General features: G+C 30.8%; 1 protein-coding gene across 3 annotated transcripts in view; it reads right to left on the bottom strand.

The window, feature by feature from the left end:
• Positions 1 to 16,190, bottom strand: part of LOC129913227 (phosphatidylinositol transfer protein alpha isoform) — a 29,564-nt gene extending 13,374 nt beyond the window's left edge. For 2 of the 3 annotated variants that reach the window (XM_055991786.1, XM_055991787.1), the window contains exon 1: positions 24 to 61. In XM_055991786.1, coding sequence (XP_055847761.1) covers positions 24 to 49 — 26 coding nt within the window. In that variant the 5' untranslated portion in view covers positions 50 to 61. Of the gene's footprint in view, positions 1 to 23; positions 62 to 15,861 lie in introns of those variants that run through there. The other variant, XM_055991788.1, reaches the window with a different exon arrangement.
• Positions 16,191 to 24,421: the final 8,231 nt, after the last annotated feature.

Genomic DNA, 24,421 nt, shown 5'->3' on the forward strand with positions numbered 1-24,421 from the left:
AATAGAAAGTATATATTAACTACATATGAACATTATATAGGGCCATCATAAATAATGCACATCCGATAACGAGCAATTTAGTTCTCACTCGCTGTCTGGGTATAACGTTTATGGTGTCTCGTTGGTTTATTTAAAATTAATAAATAAAAAAAAAAAGAAGAAGAAAACTTTTTTATATACATTGTGAGCAGCAGAAATATAGGAAGAAGTATACAAAATTGATTAAAACTTAATTGGCTATTAAAGTAGTTTTTTTTTTCTTGTTTTGTTTGAAAGATGAGTTGAAAAACTAGCACATCATAACGACGACAGAGTATAGAGGTCAGGGAAGATGTTATTCAATATTACAAGCATAACCTTCATTAAAAATTTATATTCTTTAAAGGAATAGATGCAGATGCATCGTGCCTGCATTTCATTGTTTTGTGGGATATACGTAAGCTTTCAGGCAGGATAATTTCCGAGTTAAGTGTAGGAGATACAGCTGCAGGGTTATTTAATTATAGCTATTTTTATCGGCAAACGTCATAAGCTAAAGTGCTTCATAGAGGTTTGCTTAAAAGCAAAAATAACAACAAGAAAGTTATCAATGAGAAGGCTTTGGCGATGATAGCAGTTAATCAAACCACATTATAAAAGATTATCAACCCAAGAACTTATAACAATTATGGGAACATAAAAGTTTTGTAAATGAGCAAGCGTACACGTTTTTTTCTAATATTACAAACGTTAATTTATAGTTTCTGCTGGGCTTTAGTAAACTGACAATTTATGATGCTAATAAGACATAGTCCACCGGAGCTGAATTAGTATTGATACTGTTTTAAATTTTAGGAGAACTCAAAAATAAAATGAAATTGTCCATCAGTTTTCAAAAATTCATTATTATTATCATTCAGGTTCAGAAAAGTTAGGAACTAAATATTTAGTCAAGTTAAGGTAATTTTATTGGAAAGTTGACTGGAAAGTTAGGCAAGAAATATCTCCCTAACTCGATTTACTCGTCTACCTAAATTTCAGTTCAGAAAATGACGTTGCCTAAATATTTAGTCCCTAATGTTTCCTGAACTTGTCCAATGTCTTCATCGAAAACTTTAGAATCAACTTTTATCTAATTTTATTGAGCCAGCTTCTTAAAGAAGGAATAAAAAACAATCTGAAAACAGAGTGCTTGGTAAAGAACGCCTTAAGTTCGTGATAACTGATCTTACGACCCTTTAAAAAAATAGATACAAAATCTATCGCTGGCAACTATGAGTTTTATTTTTGTTTACATAAAAACCTTTTCACAAGTTCATAAATGTAAATGTAAAATAAAATTAAAAAGTTAACTTTTCATTTATTCAGCCAAATATTGTCCTGACTTTTGAGAATTATTGGTTTTTGTTTTTTCAAGAATCCATACAAAATTCTCAATTTTCTTAAATAAGTCAGTATAAACAGTTTATTTTGCAGTTTATGATGTCGGGGTTTTTTTAAACAGATTATCGATTTCCAATTTTAAATTTATCAACAAATTTTGTATTGATAACGTTGCTGAACTGATATTTACCAATTGATAGATAAACAAATAAATATATATTTTTTAGCAAGTCATGGGTTAACGATTAATATTTTATTTTGTTTATAATAAATTTGTTCCAATACCTTAAGTATGAGCGAATTGGAGAAAAGTCAGTTGATTTTTGTTTCCGTCAGCTTTTAAGGAACCAACTACTAGAACCCGTCGCATCCGTTACGTTGCAGGATTCAACTGACAGTTCGTTAAAATACACACCATAACAACCCATACACGACGAACTCGACGGATGCGGTTTATGGATCGATTCTCAGAAGTGTGTATTTAATCGAGCTATCAGTTGAAATCCCCGATTTAACAGATGCGACGGATTCTATATGGGTTCTATTGGTTTACACGCTGACGCTTGAGGATAGACTTTTTTTCAAAACTGAGCTAGAAAGGTGGATATTGATGACTTTTTTCGTTCATACTCATTGAATTTGGAAAATAGACAAACATTTAGTGTCACCATTTAATAGCTCACTTAAATAGATATACAAAAATCAAACGGATACTATCAGAGGGATGTTCCAACACACATTTTACGAACTTTCATGAAATGAATTTTAAGTATTTTGTATGTTATTTGAAAAACGAAACGTTTGGAATTGCCAATGTAATTTTTTTTATTTTAACTTTTTTTTCCGACTTCTTAAAACAAATTATCTGGCGATAATAACGAGTTATTTTATAAAGTGTTGGAAATTCTTGTCCATCAAAATTTAAAAAAAAACACACCGTTGGCATTTTTACGTTTATATCTTCTTAAGAATAGTTTGTTCTCAAATATAAATAACATTTTTTTTTTTGTAATTTCTAAGACAAGACAAAGTTATGATTTTATGGTTCAAAAATTTCTGTTCCATAAATCAGCTGTTGGTTTGACATTCAAAGTGTTAGTCTGCTTAAACAAAAGTGTTAGTAAAAATAAATAATTTCAGCAGCTTGTTGATCTAATTAATTCGTTAATTCAAAATTTGAAGAAAAGTTGCAGTGGTTATACAAGTGTTCTATTAAACAAAAATTGATTCAGCTGTGAAACTTGTCCCACGAAATTATTAAGGCTTAATCAAGTTTGACATTGAGCGCCAAGAGTTTTTTTTAAGAGTCCGTTTGTTTACTTATGGATATCAAACAAGATAAAGAAAACAAATTATAAAGGTTTACATATTTCGCTTATTACCGAAAGACAACGCACAACACATGATAGTCATATAGTGTGAACCTGAAAGAGTGTCAGTTTTTTTTAAGTCAAAAGCATTGCAACTGTTTCAGAAGGCTTAGTAGTCTTTCAATATTCATATAAAATTATTTTAATGTATTAAATTTTGTTTGTATTGCTTAAAAACTACGATCCAAGTTCCGATCGAACATGTAGGAAAGCTGTGCCAATATTTTCCAAATAATACGCTGATTTTAAATTGGGTTGAAAGTTGCGATGAATCACGATACCTTCGATATCGAAAAAAAAAACGTTTTGCACCATTTTGCTACTAATGAATGACAGCTTAAGCTGGATTTATCATTTAAAATTACATCCATTGGTTTTCATATCAGTTTTATTTGGCCGTGAATTGATTGTGCATGGATGACACAGAGCGTCATTGTGCGATAACTCTTACTCATTGATTCAATTTTGGCAGTTTTTTTTTTCAATTTTAAATTTACTTCCTAAGTAATAAATGCGTTGTCTGGTATATCCCACAGTTATTCAAGGGAAAAGAAGAACCTAATGAATGATTCGTCGAAATTTTGATCAACAACACAGAGGGTAGTTGATTTTCCATGTCAGTTTGTTCGCTTTCGAATTTTCTTTGTTCAAAATTATCACAACAAGTATTCCAATGTTCTACAGCAGACAAAGTGTAATGGAGGTGTCATCAAAAAGCAAAAATTATTTTTTTTTTGAAAATAAAGCTCTTAATAATCAGTCGTAATCGTAAACGATTTTTGCACAAAAAAATCAAAACGATAAAACCAATTTTTTGATAGGTACCCAATTTTTTTTTCAAAACCAATTTTAAATGGTATTTACTTATATTTTGTATGCTCTTTATTTTAAACAACATAGAATTAAATGTTAAAGTAGTGTCTATTATCTGGCGAAGTATAAAGTGTGTTGGTTGAAGATATTATAAGTTAAAACATTCTAACGAAGAAAAAAATAACAAAAATAATAAAAAATTATTAAAATTATTTTTATTTTAAGTGGAGTGATTGAATATAATTCAATATAAGTTCAAGTGACCTCAACTCCAAAAATTTTATAAAGCGTTTCGCCCAGGTACGACAGTGGGCTCATCAGTTAGATCTGTCGTACCCTTACTAAGACGCCTTATTTTGGTCGTACCTGGGCGAAACGCTTTATAAAATTTTTGGAGTTGAGGTCACTTGAACTTATATTGAATTATATTCAATAAAAATAATTTTAATAATTTTTTATTATTTTTGTTATATTTTTCCTCGTTATTATATAAGCCTGACCACGGGCATACATTTTCTAAGTGTCTGAATTTAAACAAATTCCCTTAGAATATTATAATTCACAGTATATTCATGCTGTGAGTTTTATATAGTGTCGGTAAACATCGACCAAAATAAGGCGTCTTAGTAAGGGTACGACAGATCTAACTGATGAGCCCACTGTCGTACCTGGGCGAAACGCTTTATAAAATTTTTGGAGTTGAGGTCACTTGAACTTATATTAAAACATTCTATGTCATTAATTGTTTATTTCAGGAACAACATAAGTCAATTAGCATTAACTTTTCAGAGGAGCAATTTAAACGGCTTAAAAACCGGTTATGACTGGAAAATGTTAACATTTTTGCGGTTTTTAAAGCTTGATCTAGATTATAACTCGACAATTTGTAGTGTTGTGGAATGTAACATATTAAACAGTTTTTTTGTTGCTCCTGAAAATTTAATGCTCATTGACATACATATGTTGTTTTTGAAATAAACGATTCTTTAACCACCGAAATAAACCATTCAAATATCAATCAGCTTTTCTTCACATTAAATTTTTGACTCTTTCCAAAGAGACATGTAATACCAACTGTAAAGGAGATGGCACATTTTTGGGCCCAGTGTGTTCACTAACGAAATTAGTATCAAATGAAAGGTGACTGTAAGCACATTACGTGGGTAAAATATTTTCAAATTCGTTAGTGGGGTTTTGGAGATATTTGAGTTTAAAGGTTCGGATTTCACAATCAAGATTTCAGCTAATTTTTCGAACAATTAATCGTAGAATGCGTAATAATGGGTGTACAGAAATAATATTGGTATCAAATGAAAGGTATTTCTCTTGTCTATAAATCTGTGTCAAAAGTTTTTTTCTTTGTTAAAAAAAATAATACATATTAGGTATTTACTTCTCAAAAGGTGATTTTTTTAAGCGAGGCATTTGGCACATCGAAATATCAAAATATTCAGTGGTGACATGCACTTTTTTGCAATTTTTCGATAGCTTAATGTGTTACCTTTAATTCTATATATAAAATAGTTCTTTAAAACATACAAAAACCTTATAATAAGCAAAATACACAAGAACGCGCCGAAATATGCCTATTAAATAATAAGAATAGAAACTATAGTTCAGTCAATGGGGAAAAATCTGGAAAAGCTATGACGTCAGCTAAGTTTGAATGCAGTATTGAAGAGGGGTTTATCCCAAGTACAAATCTCAGATTGCGTATTGTTTGGTCTTGTGGGGCGACCGCCATTTTGAAAAACGCATATGTCTCAATATCTCGAGAACGACTGGTCGGACAGAAAATTAGAGGGAACTTTTTATATTGGAAATTAGTTAATCTTTCTTTTTCTAGTACATCATTTTTCTCTAGGAGTTATAATTTCAGAGTTACACTACCGAAAATTGTGTGTTTTTTTGATATTTTAAATATTTTAAACAACCCTTAGAGTTAAGTGCGGAATTACTGAGAATGAGATACTTTGTGGTTCTGTTACTCTGAAAGTATAACTCCTAGAGAAAAATGATGTACTAGAAAAAGAAAGATTAACTAATTTCCAATCTAAAAAGTCTTTTCTACGCATTCTACGATTAATTGTTCGAAAAAATAGCTGAAATCTTGATTGTGAAATCCGAAACTTCAAACTCAAATATCTCCAAAACCCCACTAACGAATTTAAAAATATTTTACCCACGTAATGTGCTTACCGTCACCTTTCATTTGATACCAATTTCGTTAGTGAACACACTGGGCCCAAGTTCCATAGAAAAATGTGCCATCTCCTTTGGTCTTAGGTCACTATTTCAAAGTGCCACAATGCCAAAAATAGAAATTTAGCCTTTTTCCAACTTTTAAAAACAGAGGACAGAGGTTCGTTTCAAAAATGTTTGCATATCAATTCACTTCTTATTTTTGAACTATGTAGCAAGTTCAATTTTTTTTAGTCAAATTGACGAGAGACTAATGGAATAACAAAAAAAAAATCATAAAGCTGTATTACAACCAATATCAAATGAAAACGAAACCCGGAAAATACAAATATGTTTAAGGTTGCCAATTATAAAAAATAATCTCATACTTATTAATGCATTTTTATATACACACTTATAAATACTTTGTGTAAATCTATTCTCTATCAGTTATGAGCTGTAAAACAACTGTTCACAGTTCACACAACTTCATCAGTGAACTTCGTACTCTCGTACAAATCATGCAGTTAAATCAAGTAATTAACTTATTTAACGCACTTTCAAATGAAACCTCTACAAATTATATGAAAAAAAAAAAAAACGAAAAATAAATTAAAGGCCACATCTCCATTAATGTGTGACTCAATAATTTTTTTGTATGTTTCACAATTATGAAGCCCCAGTATTACTAACAAATCAATCTTTTTTTTGTACATTTTATTTAGAGATCGTTCACTTTAAGTATACACTTATGTATGTACATAAATGAAAGTAGGTAAATAAAAATCAAAGAGAACTACAAACTCCGTTTAAATGTATCTTTTTATAAAAATAAAAAAAAGTTGTTCCTCTGACTATCAAAATACAATATACGAATACATGCTGCACAGAGCAACAATGACACGTTTTAGTTTATTTGTTATTCCTCTTTTGCTCTTTATTCTTTTGAATCTGAATCTCGCACATCATTTAGTTGGAACAAAAAAAAAAAAGCAAAAGTACTATGTGATTCATATTTTATGATTTGGAAACGTAACCTGAGTGTACCTCTAATATGGTTCATCATTATTTATGTCGTATTACCATTTTTTTTCTGAAGTTGTTTAGTAAGTTGTTGTAATTATCTCCTCATTTAATTTCGGGGAAATGACTGCAACTTCATTCTGATCAAATTAAAATAAACAATAATGGCTTTTAAGTTAGCATAACCTAAAAAGAGCAGTTTATGTCATTAAAAATCCAACGGTATGAAAAAAAAAACTCATATGACGCTGCGGTAGACTTTTCTTATCACGCCACCTTATAACAGCAACATAATAGAACACATTTTTTAGAGTTCCCATTTCTTCTACGGTACTATGCTGATGCTGACCCAGGGTTACTGCATATCAGATGTACTCCTCGTGATTGGAGATTATCAGGTTCTCATCATGTAGATTTTTAGCTACTACATAGCATAGAAATAATCGCTGGTTCGATATTTCAGGTCATGTCAACTTGAATGGTGTTAAATAGATCTTTATAAATGTCAAAGACTTCTTGAATACATGTTCAATAATTGAAATGAAATATAACGATTCTTGGGGCTCTCTTTTTGGAAAACCAAAATGTCATTTTAATTTTCGGTGGTTATTTTATTTTCGTTTATACATATGCATATCATTGAATGTATCATTATTAAGTAAATTCGGTAAATGTTTAATGTTTTTCGTTGAAATTTGTATTCATGAAGGGTAAAACCAGAAATAAAATCCAATGATAAGAATCCAATTCATGGAACAGTGACTTTGTGAATTTCGACTCTATTAAGCATTGTGTCATTGGTCTTAATTGTTTCAAAAATAATGGCTACCTTATTTCTCAAAATATATTATTATTTTTTATTCTATCAAAGGGATACGTAACCTTTAAAATTCAAAATCTTGTTTTCACTTTGTAGTTATATTTAGTACAATAACGTTTATTTATTATTTTTATTGTTAATATCTCGATGAGTAACATTGGTATCTGAAATTCTATTACAAACTTATTATGAATTTAGGAGATTTACGATAATATGTCAGTTTTCTCAGAAATGCATAAATAAGACGATTAAACAAAATATATAGCAGACAAATTGGTGCAATTTCCACAATATTGACCGAAAATTCCCAAAATGTTTCGTTTTTGGTTCTGCAAAACAGTACATATAGTGAGTCAGTCTATAAAAAAAGCACTCTTTAACCCAAAATGATTCTCGATATGAGGCATTCTTTTGAAACTTGATTCTAATAACAACAAATGGGGCACATGGATAATACTCCATAGCCCATAAGTCCATTATAGTATAGTGGACTTATGTTTTACCTCAGTGATATATGATTCGATTCTGGTATGGACTCATATCACTAATTCTCAAACAAAATATAGGGCATCACTTTTGTTCTCAAAGGAATGCAAATTTTTTGTTTAATTAAAGTATGTTGAGCGCATATCGAGCTCTCCCCGCCAAATTATCGTAAGCGGCAATCTAAATTTTGAAATATGGACAGCATATAAATATATTTTTCCAAAACAAGGAACGAAAAAGATATAAATTTTTTGTGTTAATCTTATACCTAATTGTTCAAGAAAGCATTCACATTAACATCGTCAACAATAAGTCTAAAAACAAAAATTAATTTCTCGGGAGGGTCGCGATATGTCAACAGTTTACTTAAGCTTCAAATCTGTGCAACTTCACTTGAAAACTATCTTTTGTTTGGTTGTAGCACTTTGCATATTTATTTGAAGAGATTGCAGTTACATAAATATGTAAATAATTACAGTTACATAATAAAATTAAAACCATACATAAAAAGAACCATAAGTTATTTGGATATGTAATAACATCTTTATATTGGCCTAGTTGAATTCAGCAATCATTTTAATGCCATTTCTAACAAATTTACTATCTATGATAGAAACCATACTACACATTGGAATTTTTGGAGATTTCGTATGTTATTAAGAGCGTTGTTATGAAGATATAAAATTTGCATGTTTTTTTTTTAAATTGGTTAAATCTTTCATTCCAGTATAAATACCGAAAATACTATGGTAAAAAAGGAAGCTTAGTAAAAACTGGTAAAAATATTTCATTGAACACATAAACTAGGTAAGAATGAAGATGTTTTTTTTTTTTTGCAGGATACATGGAAAATCTGTGATATGTAATATCTTGTAAAAAATCAATGATATGAATTTTACTTTTGCTAACTTTATAAAAAAAACTTTTCATTGTTCCAATAGAATGAAATAAATACATACATATATTTTGTGTGAAAATATTAAATTGCCGACAAAAAAACCCGCAACAAATATTTTGTCCAATTAAAATTAGGTAATATATGTATGTATACTTACATTTTGCACAGAAACTTTAGCCGTGTTTGATTGTTTATTTTACTTAGAACTTGGGCTTAAACGTTAAAGCGTTCTAAAAAAATTTCTTAATAAAATGTTATTTTCTGAAGGCAAAAAATAAAAGGTGACATTTTGGCAGGCTTTGCGTACGCCCTGAGTCTATGTGATACAAAACATATTTATTCCAAATTTCAACAATTTAGAGGTTACCCACTTTGGTCACTTTTTTTTTTTTTTAAGAAGGAAGAAATTTCACAAAAAGTTGAGACAAAGTGAGCAAAGTGTTCAACGCCTAAACATCAACCGATCTTCTAGAAATTTTGTATATATAATTTTTATATTGCTCAAATTCGGAACGTAAGCAAAGTCATATGAAAATCAAAATTGGAAAAATGAAATATAAAATTGTGAAACTCCAAAAAACAAAATTTCCCTTGTAGGGAATCGGGATCGGGTCAAAATTCTGGCTTCAAAATTCTGCTTTTTTAACGAAAATTCTGTTTTTCAAAATTCTGCTTTATTTCTATTCTGCTTTTCAAAATTCTGCTTTTTAAAATTCTGCTTTTCAAAATTCTGCCAGCATTATACTTGGACAAAAAAATTCTGCCAATTCTGTTTTTTTTTTATAGCATATGCGCTGACTAAAGAAAAATACACGTCATTAATGTGATTCAACATTGGTACTTTCCTAAATTTTTTTTTAAGTGTCGCAAATTTTTTTTAAAATGCATAGACTGACTTTCTTTCAAATAAAATCTATGTTTAACTTATTGGAACCGATATTGTTTGGTACAAAATATTCCTTTTCTTATTCAAATTTTTGAATATTCATCTTTATTTGATAAATTAAAAAAATTTTAATTATTTTCGGAAATGTATTAAAAACCTTTTCTTAATATTTTCAAATTTATTCATTTATAAAACAAAAATTAATTTGCTTTCAAAGAATGACAAATTATGAAGGTAAGTAATCAAATAAGCAGAAAATTTTTCAAGAAGATGATTTTACAAATTTTTGCAAAAAATTAAAAAAGGGTTTGGAAAATGTTAAAAAGCGCGCGCTTTTTAACATTTTCGAAACCCTTTTTTAATTTTTTGCAGAATTTTGGAAAACAGAATTTTGAAAAGCAGAATTTTGAAAAACAGAATTTTGAAAAACAGAATTTTGAAAAACAGAATTTTGAAAAGCAGAATTTTGAAAGCAGAATTTTGTAAAGCAGAATTTTGAAAGCAGAATTTTGACAAAAGAATTTTGACTCCGGCAGAATTTTGACCCCAACCCTGGGGAATCACCTAAAACTCTTGACTACCAAGCTTTAAGCAAATCGCTTCAATTTAGACTGTTGCCTGAGATACTGATAGATTCAGAGACATTGCGGGACCAAATTTTTTATATTTTCTATCATCATAAGTCGATTTTTATTACGCATCATAAACTTGTCCTGTAATAATAGAATAACTAATCAAATCACAATTAAAAAACAAAAACAGATACACGTGCTGTGAAAATAATAGCAGTAGGAGGCAATGTACAAAGTAAATAAAATAAATATGTACAATGTACATACATATATGCTTATTAATAGCTATAGAATATTAATATTTATTAAACCACATTTAATTTGTTATTAATATTATTAGGTTCATAGTTTATAGACCGATGACTGGAAACAGAGAGGTAAACGAATCATATAAAAAGAAGGAGTTGCATTTGTAGCGATAACAGACAAAAGCTCACCGAGACCGAGAATCATCGTGGAAAGGTCAGCGCAACTTGGAAAGAGCTTGAGGAAGCTGAATTACATCTCTAGAAAGCGCACAAGATATCGCGCGGTCGGAGTTAAGTCCCTATTTCCCTGTAGGGATCACCCACGGTCTTAATAGGAACCTTACCTAACTGAATCAAAGTCAAACATTTTGTTAGGCCCCAATTTATCGACACTCTAATAAATTTAATGAGATCATTAAAAACAGGAAATTTCAAAACTTGTCTAACAATTGATAGATTTGCCAATTTAAATGGCAACTTTAAAATTTAAAATGGCAAATCTATCAAATATTAGACAAAAATTAAAATTTCTTGTTTAATTTAATATAATGGAAAGTAAATAAATGTTGGCTTAATGAATCTTCCGCATTAAAATTTTGTAGTTTATTTACTACAAAATTGGAACATAGTACATAATTCATAACTAACTAACATCTTAGCTTACTAATTTTTAAGTAGGTATACAATTTTGTGATTTTTATACAAAAAAAAAACAACACCACCTAATTAACCAGGCTAATCTGATTTTATCAATATCACTGCATTGTTTTTGTTTATTTGCATTTTATTTTCTTTCAACGATAAAAGTAACACTCATCGATTTAAGGAACAGTTAAAAAAAAAACATTCACTTTATCGTTCTACATCCGCGCAGAAATAAAAAAACAAAAAAAAAACTAAAAAAGAACTTGATTGATTAGGTAAGAGAACACAAAACCAAAAAAAGAAATAATTTATTTGTTCCTAATCAACTAAAAAAAACCAGAAAGAAACAAGCAAAACGCATAATATGTATAACCTTTTCAGCGGCAAAAAAATGTTTACTTCAGTTTTTATATGTTTTATTAGTTTTAATTCAAAAAATGAAGAAAACGATGACAAAAAAAAATCAATGAAATCAATTTAAGGTCAAAATAAAAAATCTCAAAAAACTGATGATGTTGATGATGATGATGATACACGTGCTGCAGTGGCAGTCATTGGCCAACGTCAACAAACTTCAAGAAGATGATGTGATGACTGGCACTGGCACACAGCACACCACACACCACCCAATTGACAGTTTTTTTTTTCTATTTGTTGGTTGGTTTGCAGGGTTCGAACCTTGCTCCAATTGGAACAAATTTGCTCTACTTTTGAGGGAAAAAACAATTTACTCTATCGCTCCTACACTAAGCTAACTACACATTTTTGAACCAACATTTGCATTAATGAGGTTTAGAACACAATATAAATTGGTCTGAGGTGAATTTATCTCAAAGTAATATTTTTTTATGGATAAAACTCGTTAGCTGAGAGTTATATTTTCCTAAAAGTAGTGTCTAAAGAAATACATATTTTGCACATGGGTTGCCTAACGATATCTTGTCAAGACATAGGGTTGCCACGCTTTTTTGAGATTTTTTGACTACGATATCCCTTTTATATGGTTAGTGTTAGAGGTGTAAAAGAAAATATTATGTGAGAAAAAATTTAATTCAAAAATTTGAATATTTAGGATTTTTTTTAAATTTTCAAATTTGAATAGGGTAAACAAAGGCGAATTTTGAAAAAAGTTTAAAAGCTGTTTTCTAAACAAAAATTGATAGAAACATGATTGATATTGGAATCGGATAGATATTGAGGGTATTTATGAAACCGGGTAAACGTTGTAAAATGGTAAATGTGGTAAACGAGCTGTCAAAATTTGTATGGAAAAACTTTACTAATATATGGTAAACTTTCCCGCACAATTTTGTATGGAAAAGTTTATCATCTGAATCTTGTAAATGTGGAAAACTTTAAATGTTTAATTTTGATGATAAAATAAACTAAAATGACTGCAAGAGGTGGGAATATATTTAAAAAAAAAATATATAATAAAATAGAAATAAATTATTTTAATTACTTTTCTTCAGTTTCTAGCTACAATTAGACTTCATATAAATCGCCGTCAACCGCATTTTGATTTAAGGGGCGTTCATGAAACGTGTTTGGTAAACTTTTCCATTTTGCGATGTGGTAAAGTTTTCTAGGTGTCACTAATACCTACAAACTTAATGTTAAATGTAAAAAATCTATACAACTTAAAATATGAACTCTTTAAAGTCAAAATCGGCAAATTCAATGTTTGAGAAATAATTCACCAAAAAATCAGCATGAAAGGTAACAGTGCAGTCTAAGTGGTGTGAACCCTTGGTTGCGTGAATACCAGGCTTGCATGAACACCTTTTGCTTCCTCGATAATACAAAAAAGTTAGCAAACCTAAATTAAGGTTTTCAATATCATTTTTGTAAGTTTTAAAGCCTGAAAAACTAACAAAGAATGAGTTTTAAAATTTCGATTGTCACTTTTTTGGATAATTAAATTAAACAACCTGGATAAAATGGACAGCCTGTGCAATAATTAGTACTGTACTGTATTTGAATTAATTTTTTTGTAGTAGGTATGAAAAATAAAAAAAAAATAATTTGACAAGTATCTGCAAAATTTTCGATTTAACTTATATTTCTGGCTTCTATATTTCTTTAGACACTAACTTTAGGAAAATATAACTTCCAACTGGTATAAAGATAAAAATAGGTCGTCCTATGGCTACGGTGACCATCCGTTCATTATAATAATGAACTGTTCATTATTTGAAGTACGTATTCATTATAAATTATTTTGTATTCAAAAACATATACATATGTATAGGTAAATGCTCACGTTATTTTTGGAATAAAATGATAATGTGAACGTGCCTTAGTTTTCGGAAGGTGAAAAATCGTAATGTTATGAAATGCAAGTTTAATTTACCTACATTATGAAAAAGAAAAAGCAATTTTAATCTTGATGACCCTGAGGCTTTCGACGAATATTGGTGTATTAAAAACTGTTTCTTTAGTAAAAATTGTAAAATGAAAAAGATAGTCAGAAGACCACAGAAACTAGGTGAATGGAAAGTTTCAAACATTTTATGGAATAACACACAAAATACAAAAACATTTTTAAAATCGTAGAATTTGACATTGTCTCCGGGAATTTTTTTACTCTTAAATAATGTTTTAAAACATTTAAAACTGAAAATAGATGAATATACTTCAGTAATATGATTTTTAACACCTCTTTTTTGTGACGTGATAGGCACACGGGTGCGAATTTGGTTTATACTTTTTCATGTCGCTAGAACTTTTTTTGGTCACAATATTTTATAGAGAATCAAGTATGAAATTGATGTAGAATATTCCGAGGAATTCGAATATTGTATTCACAATTTTGAAAAAAAATATTTTCATCCTTATAAAGAGACTTTTTGGTGACCACTTTTTTGAAAAATTGTAATTTTTTTATTATTTTCCTGCCAAATTCGCACCTGTGTGCCGACAGAGGGTTAATTAACTAATTGGTAATTCCTAGCAAGTTAACTAAATTTTGAATTTTTTACTTAAAAAATTACTTATCCCTTTTTAGAGTTTCTTACGTTGCACCAGTTAAGTGAAGTTAAAAGACAGCTTAGCAAAAAGTAATTTAAAAAATACACTAATTAAGAAAAACATTAGATGTTGAAGCTGCTAAATACCTTTTTAGTGAATAGTACCTACACAAATTAGGAACAAAAAAATAAGCAATTCTGTCACACCCGTTACAATGGAAATACCCTTATGCAAAGACTGAAATAAGAAAACCGTAGTCAAGAATTGGGTTTTACTTTTGTTTTAGTTCATTATTTGGAATTTAAAAATATGGCGGAAATTTTACATTTGCTCAACTTTTTTTTCAATTCTGCTACAAAATTTCATGAACGATGTTCGAACCCTGTTGGTTTGGTTTTCTATTTGAGAAAAGTGTATGATAGATAAGTACTGATAAATCAATTAACACAAAAAAAAAACACCACAAATTGTGTTTTTTTTTTTTTTTGTAGGTCATAAAATTCAAAAAGGTACAATAACAACAACAATAACAACGAATTCTGGAAATAATAAATGATAATCATTGTACCACCAACACACAAGGAATAAAATATATATTATTTTATTGCTTGTAAATGGAAAAAAAGAAAAACAACAAGAAGATTTATACCTGCGTCCTAGTCAACAAAAAAAAAAAGGAAAACGACGACGACACCCACCCAATTCATCTGCATCCATCTCTTTGCCAAGCGCCAAGGCGACATCAAAGTCTTCTGACATTTCTCAACCCTACCTCCTCTTCGCCTCCTACTTTTTTTTGTCGTGTAGGAAACTTACATCCTTGACATAAGCAACTTATATAACAAAAATGGCAAAGTAAGAAGTTTTTTTTTTTACTTTCCCAAATCCCACAATTTTGGGAGTTAAAATTTACTCTCTCTCAAGAGCTTCTTCTCTGCCAGACCAAAAATGATCACAAATCCACAAACCGAATAGGTAAAGTGGTCTGGTCAGATAAATCAAGCAATAAATTGTGTGTCGTCGTGAATGTTTTTATGACACACGGGGACGACACACTGCTTGTTCAAAAATTATGACTCCCTTTCTTTCTTTACTTAACCCTACAAAAAAATAAAGGTTGGTTTGGGTTTCGCGGAGGGGTGAGAGAGAAATTGGGGGGGGATACATTGTATAGCCTTATCAAGAACCAGTCTAATAGGAATCAAATAAGAAAAAATAGATAGTTTTTTTTGTTAAGAAGCGAAAAGATTTTTTTCCATTTTATTTAAAAACTAAAAACAGCAGTACCACCTGAAAGGGGAGGGGGAAAGAGAAGAGAAAAAGGCAAAGAAGGGTGATCACATCCCCTTTTCCAGTCCCAGAGAATTCTCTGTGTGTTTCGTTTCCCCCCGCGGCAATGAAAATCGATCCAATTCAAAAATGTCAAACGAGTTGTCCCTTTTTATCGAACGCACTCAGCTGGACTTTCGGAATGTTATTTGGCTCATTCTGACCAACATACACACAAATAAGAGTGGAGGAGTGTGTATGTGTTTTTTTTTTTTTCTTTTTCTTCTCTATGAACTATGAGTATTTTTTTTTACTTACTATTCTTTGATTAGCATTTTTGCAGCACAAAATTCACTGAATTTCTTGTGTGTGATGTATGTTCTTTTGAACTTTTTATATCTCTCGAGACACTGAATATAATTATTATATGGATTTGGGAGATTTTGTGTGATTTTGCACAGTTTGAAAAAGCCCGATTGAAAATCTTTTGTATTGTGTGGATTTTAACAGAAAAAAAAGAAAGGACTTTTTTTTTTCTTTTTTATTTATTCGCGGCCGCAGAAGAGACTGCTCGACGATCGAATACACATGGACCTTGCGGAGAAAATGACACGACGAACTAATATGCAAAGAAGAAAAAAATTTAACATCGAGAAAAAGGGAAAATGCCAAAATGGCAAATTGTCAATTTTTTTTAGCGATGTGAAGTTGGTAGTGGTTGGTAGATTTGTGTGGCAGGCTGGAAATTGCCAAGGTTGACAAGTTTTTAAGGGGTTGTTTGTACTTGTAGAGTATTTAAGGTGGTATCACAATTGTTTTGAATGGATTTTACTAATTTCTAATAGAAATTAGCAGGGATAGGATGTTGTGGAATTTGCCTTTTTTTCTTGCTTAATCCTACGACATTATAGATTAAAAACAAACACGTTTCACGTCCCCCTCGTGCCAAATATATGTATTTTATTTTGCCTTTTCTTTCGTTATTGCCTTTTTTTGCCTTTTCTCCTGTTATTGCCTTTTTTTGCCTTTTCCTATGTTTTTATCTTTTTAGCGTCTTTAAAGTAATGCCTACACACAAAACACTCAAATATACAAACAAAAAGATAATTTACTCAATATATTACTTTCTCAATATAATCAGCCCTATCGAGGTATCCGTTCGGAGAAATTTTCTATCGAGGTATCCGTTCCGATTGACATATCGGAGAATCTTTCGATGAAACTAGGCACCTATCAACGCATTGCGATGAAGTGTGTTCAACAAAGATTTTTTGACAGTTGTGCTTTGAATTTCATCGGAAATTCCCCGACATGAAATAGTTGCGGAATATTTTAAGAAAAGTGGAATTTCACAGAAAGAAATATAAAAATGGAAATAGCAAGAGAGGTTGGTTGAAATTAAGAAGACTTGAGCATCACAAGGATTTTTATTTATTGAATAAATCGCGCTGACACATGTGTCAAATGAATGCGATTGTATACTTTATTTTTTTGTTCAGAAGTGGATACCTTGAAAGATATGTACGTTCCGATCGGAACGGGCCATCGTTTCGGAACTTGCTCCGAATGGATACCTCGATAGGCCTGAATATCCATATTTAGTATTCACTAATTATCCCACACAAACAAATTCGAGTGAAAAGATCTACCTATGCAACTTGTTTGTCTGCTATTGCTACCATGTATTGCCTTCTACGTTCTATTGCGCGGCCGGCAACCGACACGTTCAAAAGCTACATAACTACTCAAGCTAACTTACGCCTAGTACGCAGCTGAAGCGAAGCGAAAAATTTTGAAGTCTCCAAAGTCAATAGCGAACATATTAAAGAAAAAATACCACAAATAAAAAAATTCAAGAAAAAACATCAGAAAAAAAGTCTTAAAGCAAAAACAAAACAAATTTAATATCGTTCAAAATTTCGTGAAAATTTCGTATGGAAAATTTTGTATGGAAAATTTCGTTTCGCTTCAGGTGCGTACTAGCATTTACTCAAGTTACTATATATATGTATGCATATCGTCGCCCTAGTATTTAAGTGCCGTATACGGCATTTTTTGATTTTTAGTTAATATATATACATAGTTAAAATTTATCTTTTCTACATACATGTAATTGGACATCTGAAATTCGTTTAGTATTCAAAATATTTAAATTTTTGTCCAAAATGAGTTTGCCGTATACGCCATGAAAATCAGAAGTTTCTTTTGTTCATACACGTTTGTACGTCAAAAAAAAAAACATCGTCGTTTGTACGTCAAAAAAAAAAACATCGACGTATGTAAGTCAAAATAATTCTCAAAATTTTCATAAATTGCAATAAAAATTTTGACGTAAATGCTAAAATTTGGTGTTTACGTCAAACAGTAGGTACGTGAATATCTCAGCAACGAAAAAAGATAGAAAAAAAGAATAACTGATTTGAAAACAGCACCCTCGAAAAAAAAGTGCTTTAATTCGGCTCAACTCGTTTCTACAGATGTAGAGAATTCTTTTAGCCCCTTTAAAGTACTCTTAAAGGGACAATCACAGGCGCTTGTTACCTGAAATTTTTAAAAAAATCATGATTGTTTAAATTACTACAATTAATTTTTATATATATCATTTTTTCTCCCAATAAATGCCTTTTTATGCCTTTTTGGGAGTTTTATTTTGCCTTTTTTTAAGTTTTTAGGTCCACAAGATCCTATCCCTGCAAATTAGGTATGATTAGTTCTTATTTGATCTTTTTCGTAGGCTATAGGTATTATTTTGATATTTATTTTACTTTACCATGCACGTTTTAAGTGCGTTAACAATTAAAGCCTACTACGCAGCTTGAAGCGAAACGAGATTTTCCATAGCGAAATCTTGAACAAAATTAAATTTTTTTTTTTCATTTTGTTTCAAAACTTATTTTCTGATGTTTTTTCTTGAATTTTTTTATTTTCGACTTAGAGGTTATAACCGATGTTTGTTTGTTTTTTCGTTAACATGTTCGCTGTTGATTTTGGAGACTTACAAATTTTTTGTTTCGCTTCAGCTGCGTACAAGGCTCAATACTCGATAGTATTTTTTCGTTACATTTGCTCCCTGTTAGAGCCTGTATGGTACGCTACTGATGCGAAACGAAAAAAATGACATAACGAAATCGTAAACGAAAAATTTCGTTAACTTTTTGTTCTGCAGTATGCTGTTCGATACAGAGAAATTGGTAAGTCTCCACTTCTTTTTCGCACACAAACAATTGCCGGGGCCATTAATTGTGTGTTTTTTTTTTTGTTCATTTTTTGTCAATGCGTCCCTTTCTGAGATGCGTATTTGCTTTTTATTTTATTATTTTTTATGTTTTGCAATTTGTGAATATTTTTTCGTCGAGATTTTGCAAGCATTTCATTTGTCCTCGTGGAGACCGACGAAAAATTTCGTTTCGCATCAGCAGCGTACTATGCTTAAGCCTAGTACGCAGCTGAAGCGAAACGAAAATTTTTGAAGTCTCTTAAGTCAACAGCGAACATGTTAACGAAAAAAACCATCGGGTTTTATAGCAAAGTAAACATAATAACGGCCATATTATTCACTAGTTTAAAAAATACATCTGGATGTAAAGAAATTGAAATGTCAAAAATAAATCCAATTCTATGATATCACACAAAGAAAAAAATAGTCATTTTTAACTATTTTTTAACTATTTTCCTAGTTAACATCGGGATAACTATTAAAGCAAATTTAATTTCGTTTAAGATTTCGGTAACGAAATTTTGTATGCAAAATTTCATCTCGTTTTTAACACTGGTTTACAAAATTAAACTTTTTTTGTTGCCGAAACAAAAATATATTTTTCTGAAGGTTTTCGGTGTAATGATCTCGAATCCGAAGTCAGAAAAAATTGATCAGCTCCCATTTTTGAAATATTACCGAGAATTAAAAAAAAAACGTTTTTTTTTTTACAACTTCGGACGTTATTCTTTTATGCAAGAAAACTGATTAAATATAAGTAAATGGTAACGGTTTCTATAAAAATAGATTTTTTTTTCTTTCGAGAGCTAAATCTTATCTTTCCGAAATCTTCTTTTATTGCCGGAGATATCTTAATTCAAATTTTCGAAAAAAAAAGTTTTTGTAAAATATAAGAAAGACAAATTGAGCAATATTCATAGTCATATTTTAAAAGCGATTCTAACTAATACTGGAGTATAAAGTTTTTACCCAGGTTAGAAGCAGCTCTTTTCCGTGGAGGCGTAGAGAAATAATTTAGAAGTGGGTCTTAATAATTGTCTATGAATAATATAAACCTCAGTTTATCTTAGAAGCAAGAAAGTTAAAGCTTATGAAAGAACTATGAATATGACCCTTTTTTTTTATTACTTTTTTTCATTTTTCATTTAGAAGCATATAGAATTTATAGTACCTGGGTGACCGAGCTTTGCTCGGTATCCTTAAATGATATAACTTTCAGTGAAAAAAGTCAAATGTAAACAATTTTTTGGAGTAGGTTTGAGTTTGCAATGACCAGTTTTTTCGCGGGTTACAAAACACCACATTCCCACTTTATAATCCAGTTTATTTAAGTTGGAATATACGATCAGCAATGAATAGAAGGGTAACAGGAATCTGCATTATCGAAAATGTTACAGCAATGAGATCCCTTTTTGTTCAAATTTTCATTTACAGGTCAGAAAGTTTTGGATGGTGAATATAAAGTTAATCTTTTTTCAAGTTTAGCCTTGTCGGCAAAGCTTAGTATGAAGAAATACTATTTTTATCCCTGTCTCTGTTTTGTTCTGTAGCAGTGGATGCTTTGCTTTATTTCTTTTTTTTCTTTCTTATACAGGGTGTCCCAAAAGTAATGGATCAAACGAAATATGCTGATTGTGGAACTTAAGGGCTCTCAGAATTTGGAACCTTGTTCATAGTGATACCAAATCAACAAATTACTTCAAAGTTTGAATACATGATCAAAAAGTCATGAAGTAACAAAATGAAAAAGAATAATGCGTAAAACATGGAACCATCCCTCAAAATTTTATTGAAATCGTTCCAAATACTTCCAAAATGTTGTATTTGCCTAGAGGACCAAACCATCAAAATTTCATCGAAATCTTTAAAGTTGTTACCAAAAAAAATTCGATGTTAAAAAAGTGGGCGTGGCAGTGGGCGGATTTTTCCCAAAAAAAAATTCCAAAACTTTTTACTCGCTTAGATAAACAAACCCTGAAAATGTTATCGATCTCGTTAGAGCCGTTACCGAAAAAACTTATATGTTAAAAAAGTGGGCGTGGCAGTGCGCGGATTTTTCAAAAAAAAAACTTCCAAAACATTTTACTCGCTTAGAGAAACAAACCCTGAAAATTTCATCGAAATCGTTAGAGCCGTTCCCGAAAAAACTTATATGTTAAAAAAGTGGGCGTGGCAGTGGGCGGATTTTTCCAAAAATACTTCCAAAACTTTTTATTCGCTTAGATAAACAAACCCTGAAAATTTCATCGAAATCGTTAGAGCCGTTCCCGAAAAAACTTATATGTTAAAAAAGTGGGCGTGGCAGTGGGCGGATTTTTCCAAAAATACTTCCAAATTTTTTTACTCGCTTAGATGAACAAACCCTGAAAATTTCATCAAAATCGTTAGAGCCGTTGCCGAAAAAACTTATATGTTAAAAAAGTGCGCGTGGCAGTGGGCAGATTTTTCCCAAAAAAAACTTCCAAACATTTTTACTCGCTTAGATAAACAAACCCTGAAAATTTCATCGAAATCGTTAGAGCCGTTGCCGAAAAAACTTATATGTTAAAAAAGTGGGCGTGGCAGTGGGCGGATTTTGTCCAAAAATACTTCCAAAACTTATTATTCGCTTAGATAAACAAACCCTGAAAATGTCATCGAAATCGTTAGAGCCGTTCCCGAAAAAACTTATATGTTAAAAAAGTGGGCGTGGCAGTGGGCGGATTTTTCCAAAAATACTTCCAAAACTTTTTATTCGCTTAGATAAACAAACCCTGAAAATTTCATCGAAATCGTTAGAGCCGTTCCCGAAAAAACTTATATGTTAAAAAAGTGGGCGTGGCAGTGGGCGGATTTTTCCAAAAATACTTCCAAAATTTTTTACTCGCTTAGATGAACACACCCTGAAAATTTCATCGAAATCGTTAGAGCCGTTTCCGAGATCCCAATTTTATATATATTTATATATATACAGTGCTGCTAAAAACATTCCGGATTTTTTTGTCATTTTCATCAAATAAAATTTTATAACACAAAACTGCAACAAAATATTGTTTTAGTATTTTTTCTAGGTCGTTCATATATTAGTTAAGCAATTTCAACAGAAAATAATGATCTTTAACACATACAAAAAAATTAAAAATTGAAAAATGAAGTAAAGCCAAAATTTGGGCTGTGAAAAACTAACCGGATTTTTTAATGTTTATGGTCAAAGTTAACATTTTGTTCAAAAACCTTTGTTTTCGAAAACCGATAGGCACCAACGAGGCTTGGACTCGGCCAAATTAAATAAAAATGACTAGGGATATGCCCCTAGTCATTTTTCAAAGCTCCAAGTACGTTAGTTACTGAGGTGTGCTTTTTCTTCTTTACCTGTCACTTGAAGATGGCCCACAAATTTTCAATCGGGTTAAAGTCGGATAATTGTTACGGCTATTCCAAGCCAGGAGTATTGTCTTCCCGGAACAACAGTTTTACGACCTTTTAAGAATTTTTGGCTTCATAACTTGCAGCAAGAGCCAATGTAAAGGCATTTCTTTCTCCTTTTATGGAGCCATCATCGACTCCAACATCTCTCCATTCTGGAAATGATCCATAATTCCGTTGATTTAGTGTAACGGGGTAGAGCCTGCAGCTAGAAGAACCCCAAACTATCAATGATCCTCTGCTGTGCTTCACTGTAGGGAGCATATTGTTTTGGTTTCAAACATATCCATGTTTGAGCGCCTGGCTGGCATTTAAAAATCGGAATAGAACAAGTTAAAATTGCTTTTATCATTGAAAAACATATTTTTCCGTTTTGTTATCGAGCAATTCAGATGATTTTTTGTAAATACAACCATGATCAAGTATTTTGAATTAAAAATTTAAAGTGTTTCTTAAGATCCTTTCATTGCCTACCTTTTTAGACAATGCTTAGTATTAAGGAATGACTTTTTTCTGAGCGGAAAGAGATTAAGACCAAATCTCTCAAAGCTTTCCTTACTGTACTTTATGTTGAAGCAAATTAAGCTCCTCACAAATCGTTTTAGAAGTCGCAAACGGATCTTTTATCAAAGAACTTTTTATTCGCCTATCAGTTTTTATGGATATTTTCTTATGGCATCCACCCAAGTGATCTGCTTCAAATGATTTTTCTCTTTTCTCCTTTTTGGCGATATCATACTCATTTGACGTTGCAATTTACAACATCTTAAAGGGGTAACATCTTGTTTTATTTCGGTTTGAATGTGTTCTACGACTTAGTAACGAATTATGACTTTAATGCGTTTTTTTCCGTTATTCCATTAAATAATTTATACAATTCACAAACCTAACAACTTTGTTTGTCACCACAAACAAATATTTTTCCAGAAATGACGCTTAAAACCGTTACCTCAACACCAAGAATCGAAATCCTTGAAAAATCCGGTTAGTTTTGCACAGACGAAATTCTGACTTTCCTTCATTTTTCAATTTTAAAAATTTTTGAATGTTTTAAAGAACATTTTTTTGTGTTCAAATTCCTTAACTGATATATTAACGATCTAGAAAAAATATTAAAACAATATTTTGTTCCAGTTTTGTGTTATAAAATTTCATTTGATGAAAATGACAAAAAAATCCGGAATGTTTTTCACAGCACTGTATATATATATATATAAACAATTTTAGCTCGTTTAAAGTTATAAGTGGGCGTGGCAGTGGGCGGATTTTTCCAAAAATACTTCCAAATTTTTTTACTCGCTTAGATGAACAAACCCTGAAAATTTCATCAAAATCGTTAGAGCCGTTGCCGAAAAAACTTATATGTTAAAAAAGTGCGCGTGGCAGTGGGCAGATTTTTCCCAAAAAAAACTTCCAAACATTTTTACTCGCTTAGATAAACAAACCCTGAAAATTTCATCGAAATCGTTAGAGCCGTTGCCGAAAAAACTTATATGTTAAAAAAGTGGGCGTGGCAGTGGGCGGATTTTGTCCAAAAATACTTCCAAAACTTATTATTCGCTTAGATAAACAAACCCTGAAAATGTCATCGAAATCGTTAGAGCCGTTCCCGAAAAAACTTATATGTTAAAAAAGTGGGCGTGGCAGTGGGCGGATTTTTCCAAAAATACTTCCAAAACTTTTTATTCGCTTAGATAAACAAACCCTGAAAATTTCATCGAAATCGTTAGAGCCGTTCCCGAAAAAACTTATATGTTAAAAAAGTGGGCGTGGCAGTGGGCGGATTTTTCCAAAAATACTTCCAAAATTTTTTACTCGCTTAGATGAACACACCCTGAAAATTTCATCGAAATCGTTAGAGCCGTTTCCGAGATCCCAATTTTATATATATTTATATATATATATATATATATATAAACAATTTTAGCTCGTTTAAAGTTATAAGATTATAAAACCAATCTTCATTCATTATGTACATATAAACTTTGAGCTACAAGATTAAGTACGAGCTTTTTTTTAAATAAAAAATTATAATTGAAAGTATAATATACAGGGTGTCCCACAGTCACCGCCCCAAATGAAAACCATGGATTCCTGAGGTCATTTTAAGTCGAAAAACTTATGAGGTAATTTTCTCGTTTTCGTCCCGTTTTCGAGTTACCACGGTTTTTATGATTTTTGCTCTCTTGTCCTTTAACTGACTTTATCTTTGCCAAACTACGTTTGATTTGAAAGATTTTTTTTACAACCAATCAA

This window comes from Episyrphus balteatus, chromosome 3 (assembly GCF_945859705.1).
Source record: "Episyrphus balteatus chromosome 3, idEpiBalt1.1, whole genome shotgun sequence".
In the NCBI taxonomy this organism is placed as follows: Eukaryota; Metazoa; Arthropoda; class Insecta; order Diptera; family Syrphidae; genus Episyrphus; species Episyrphus balteatus.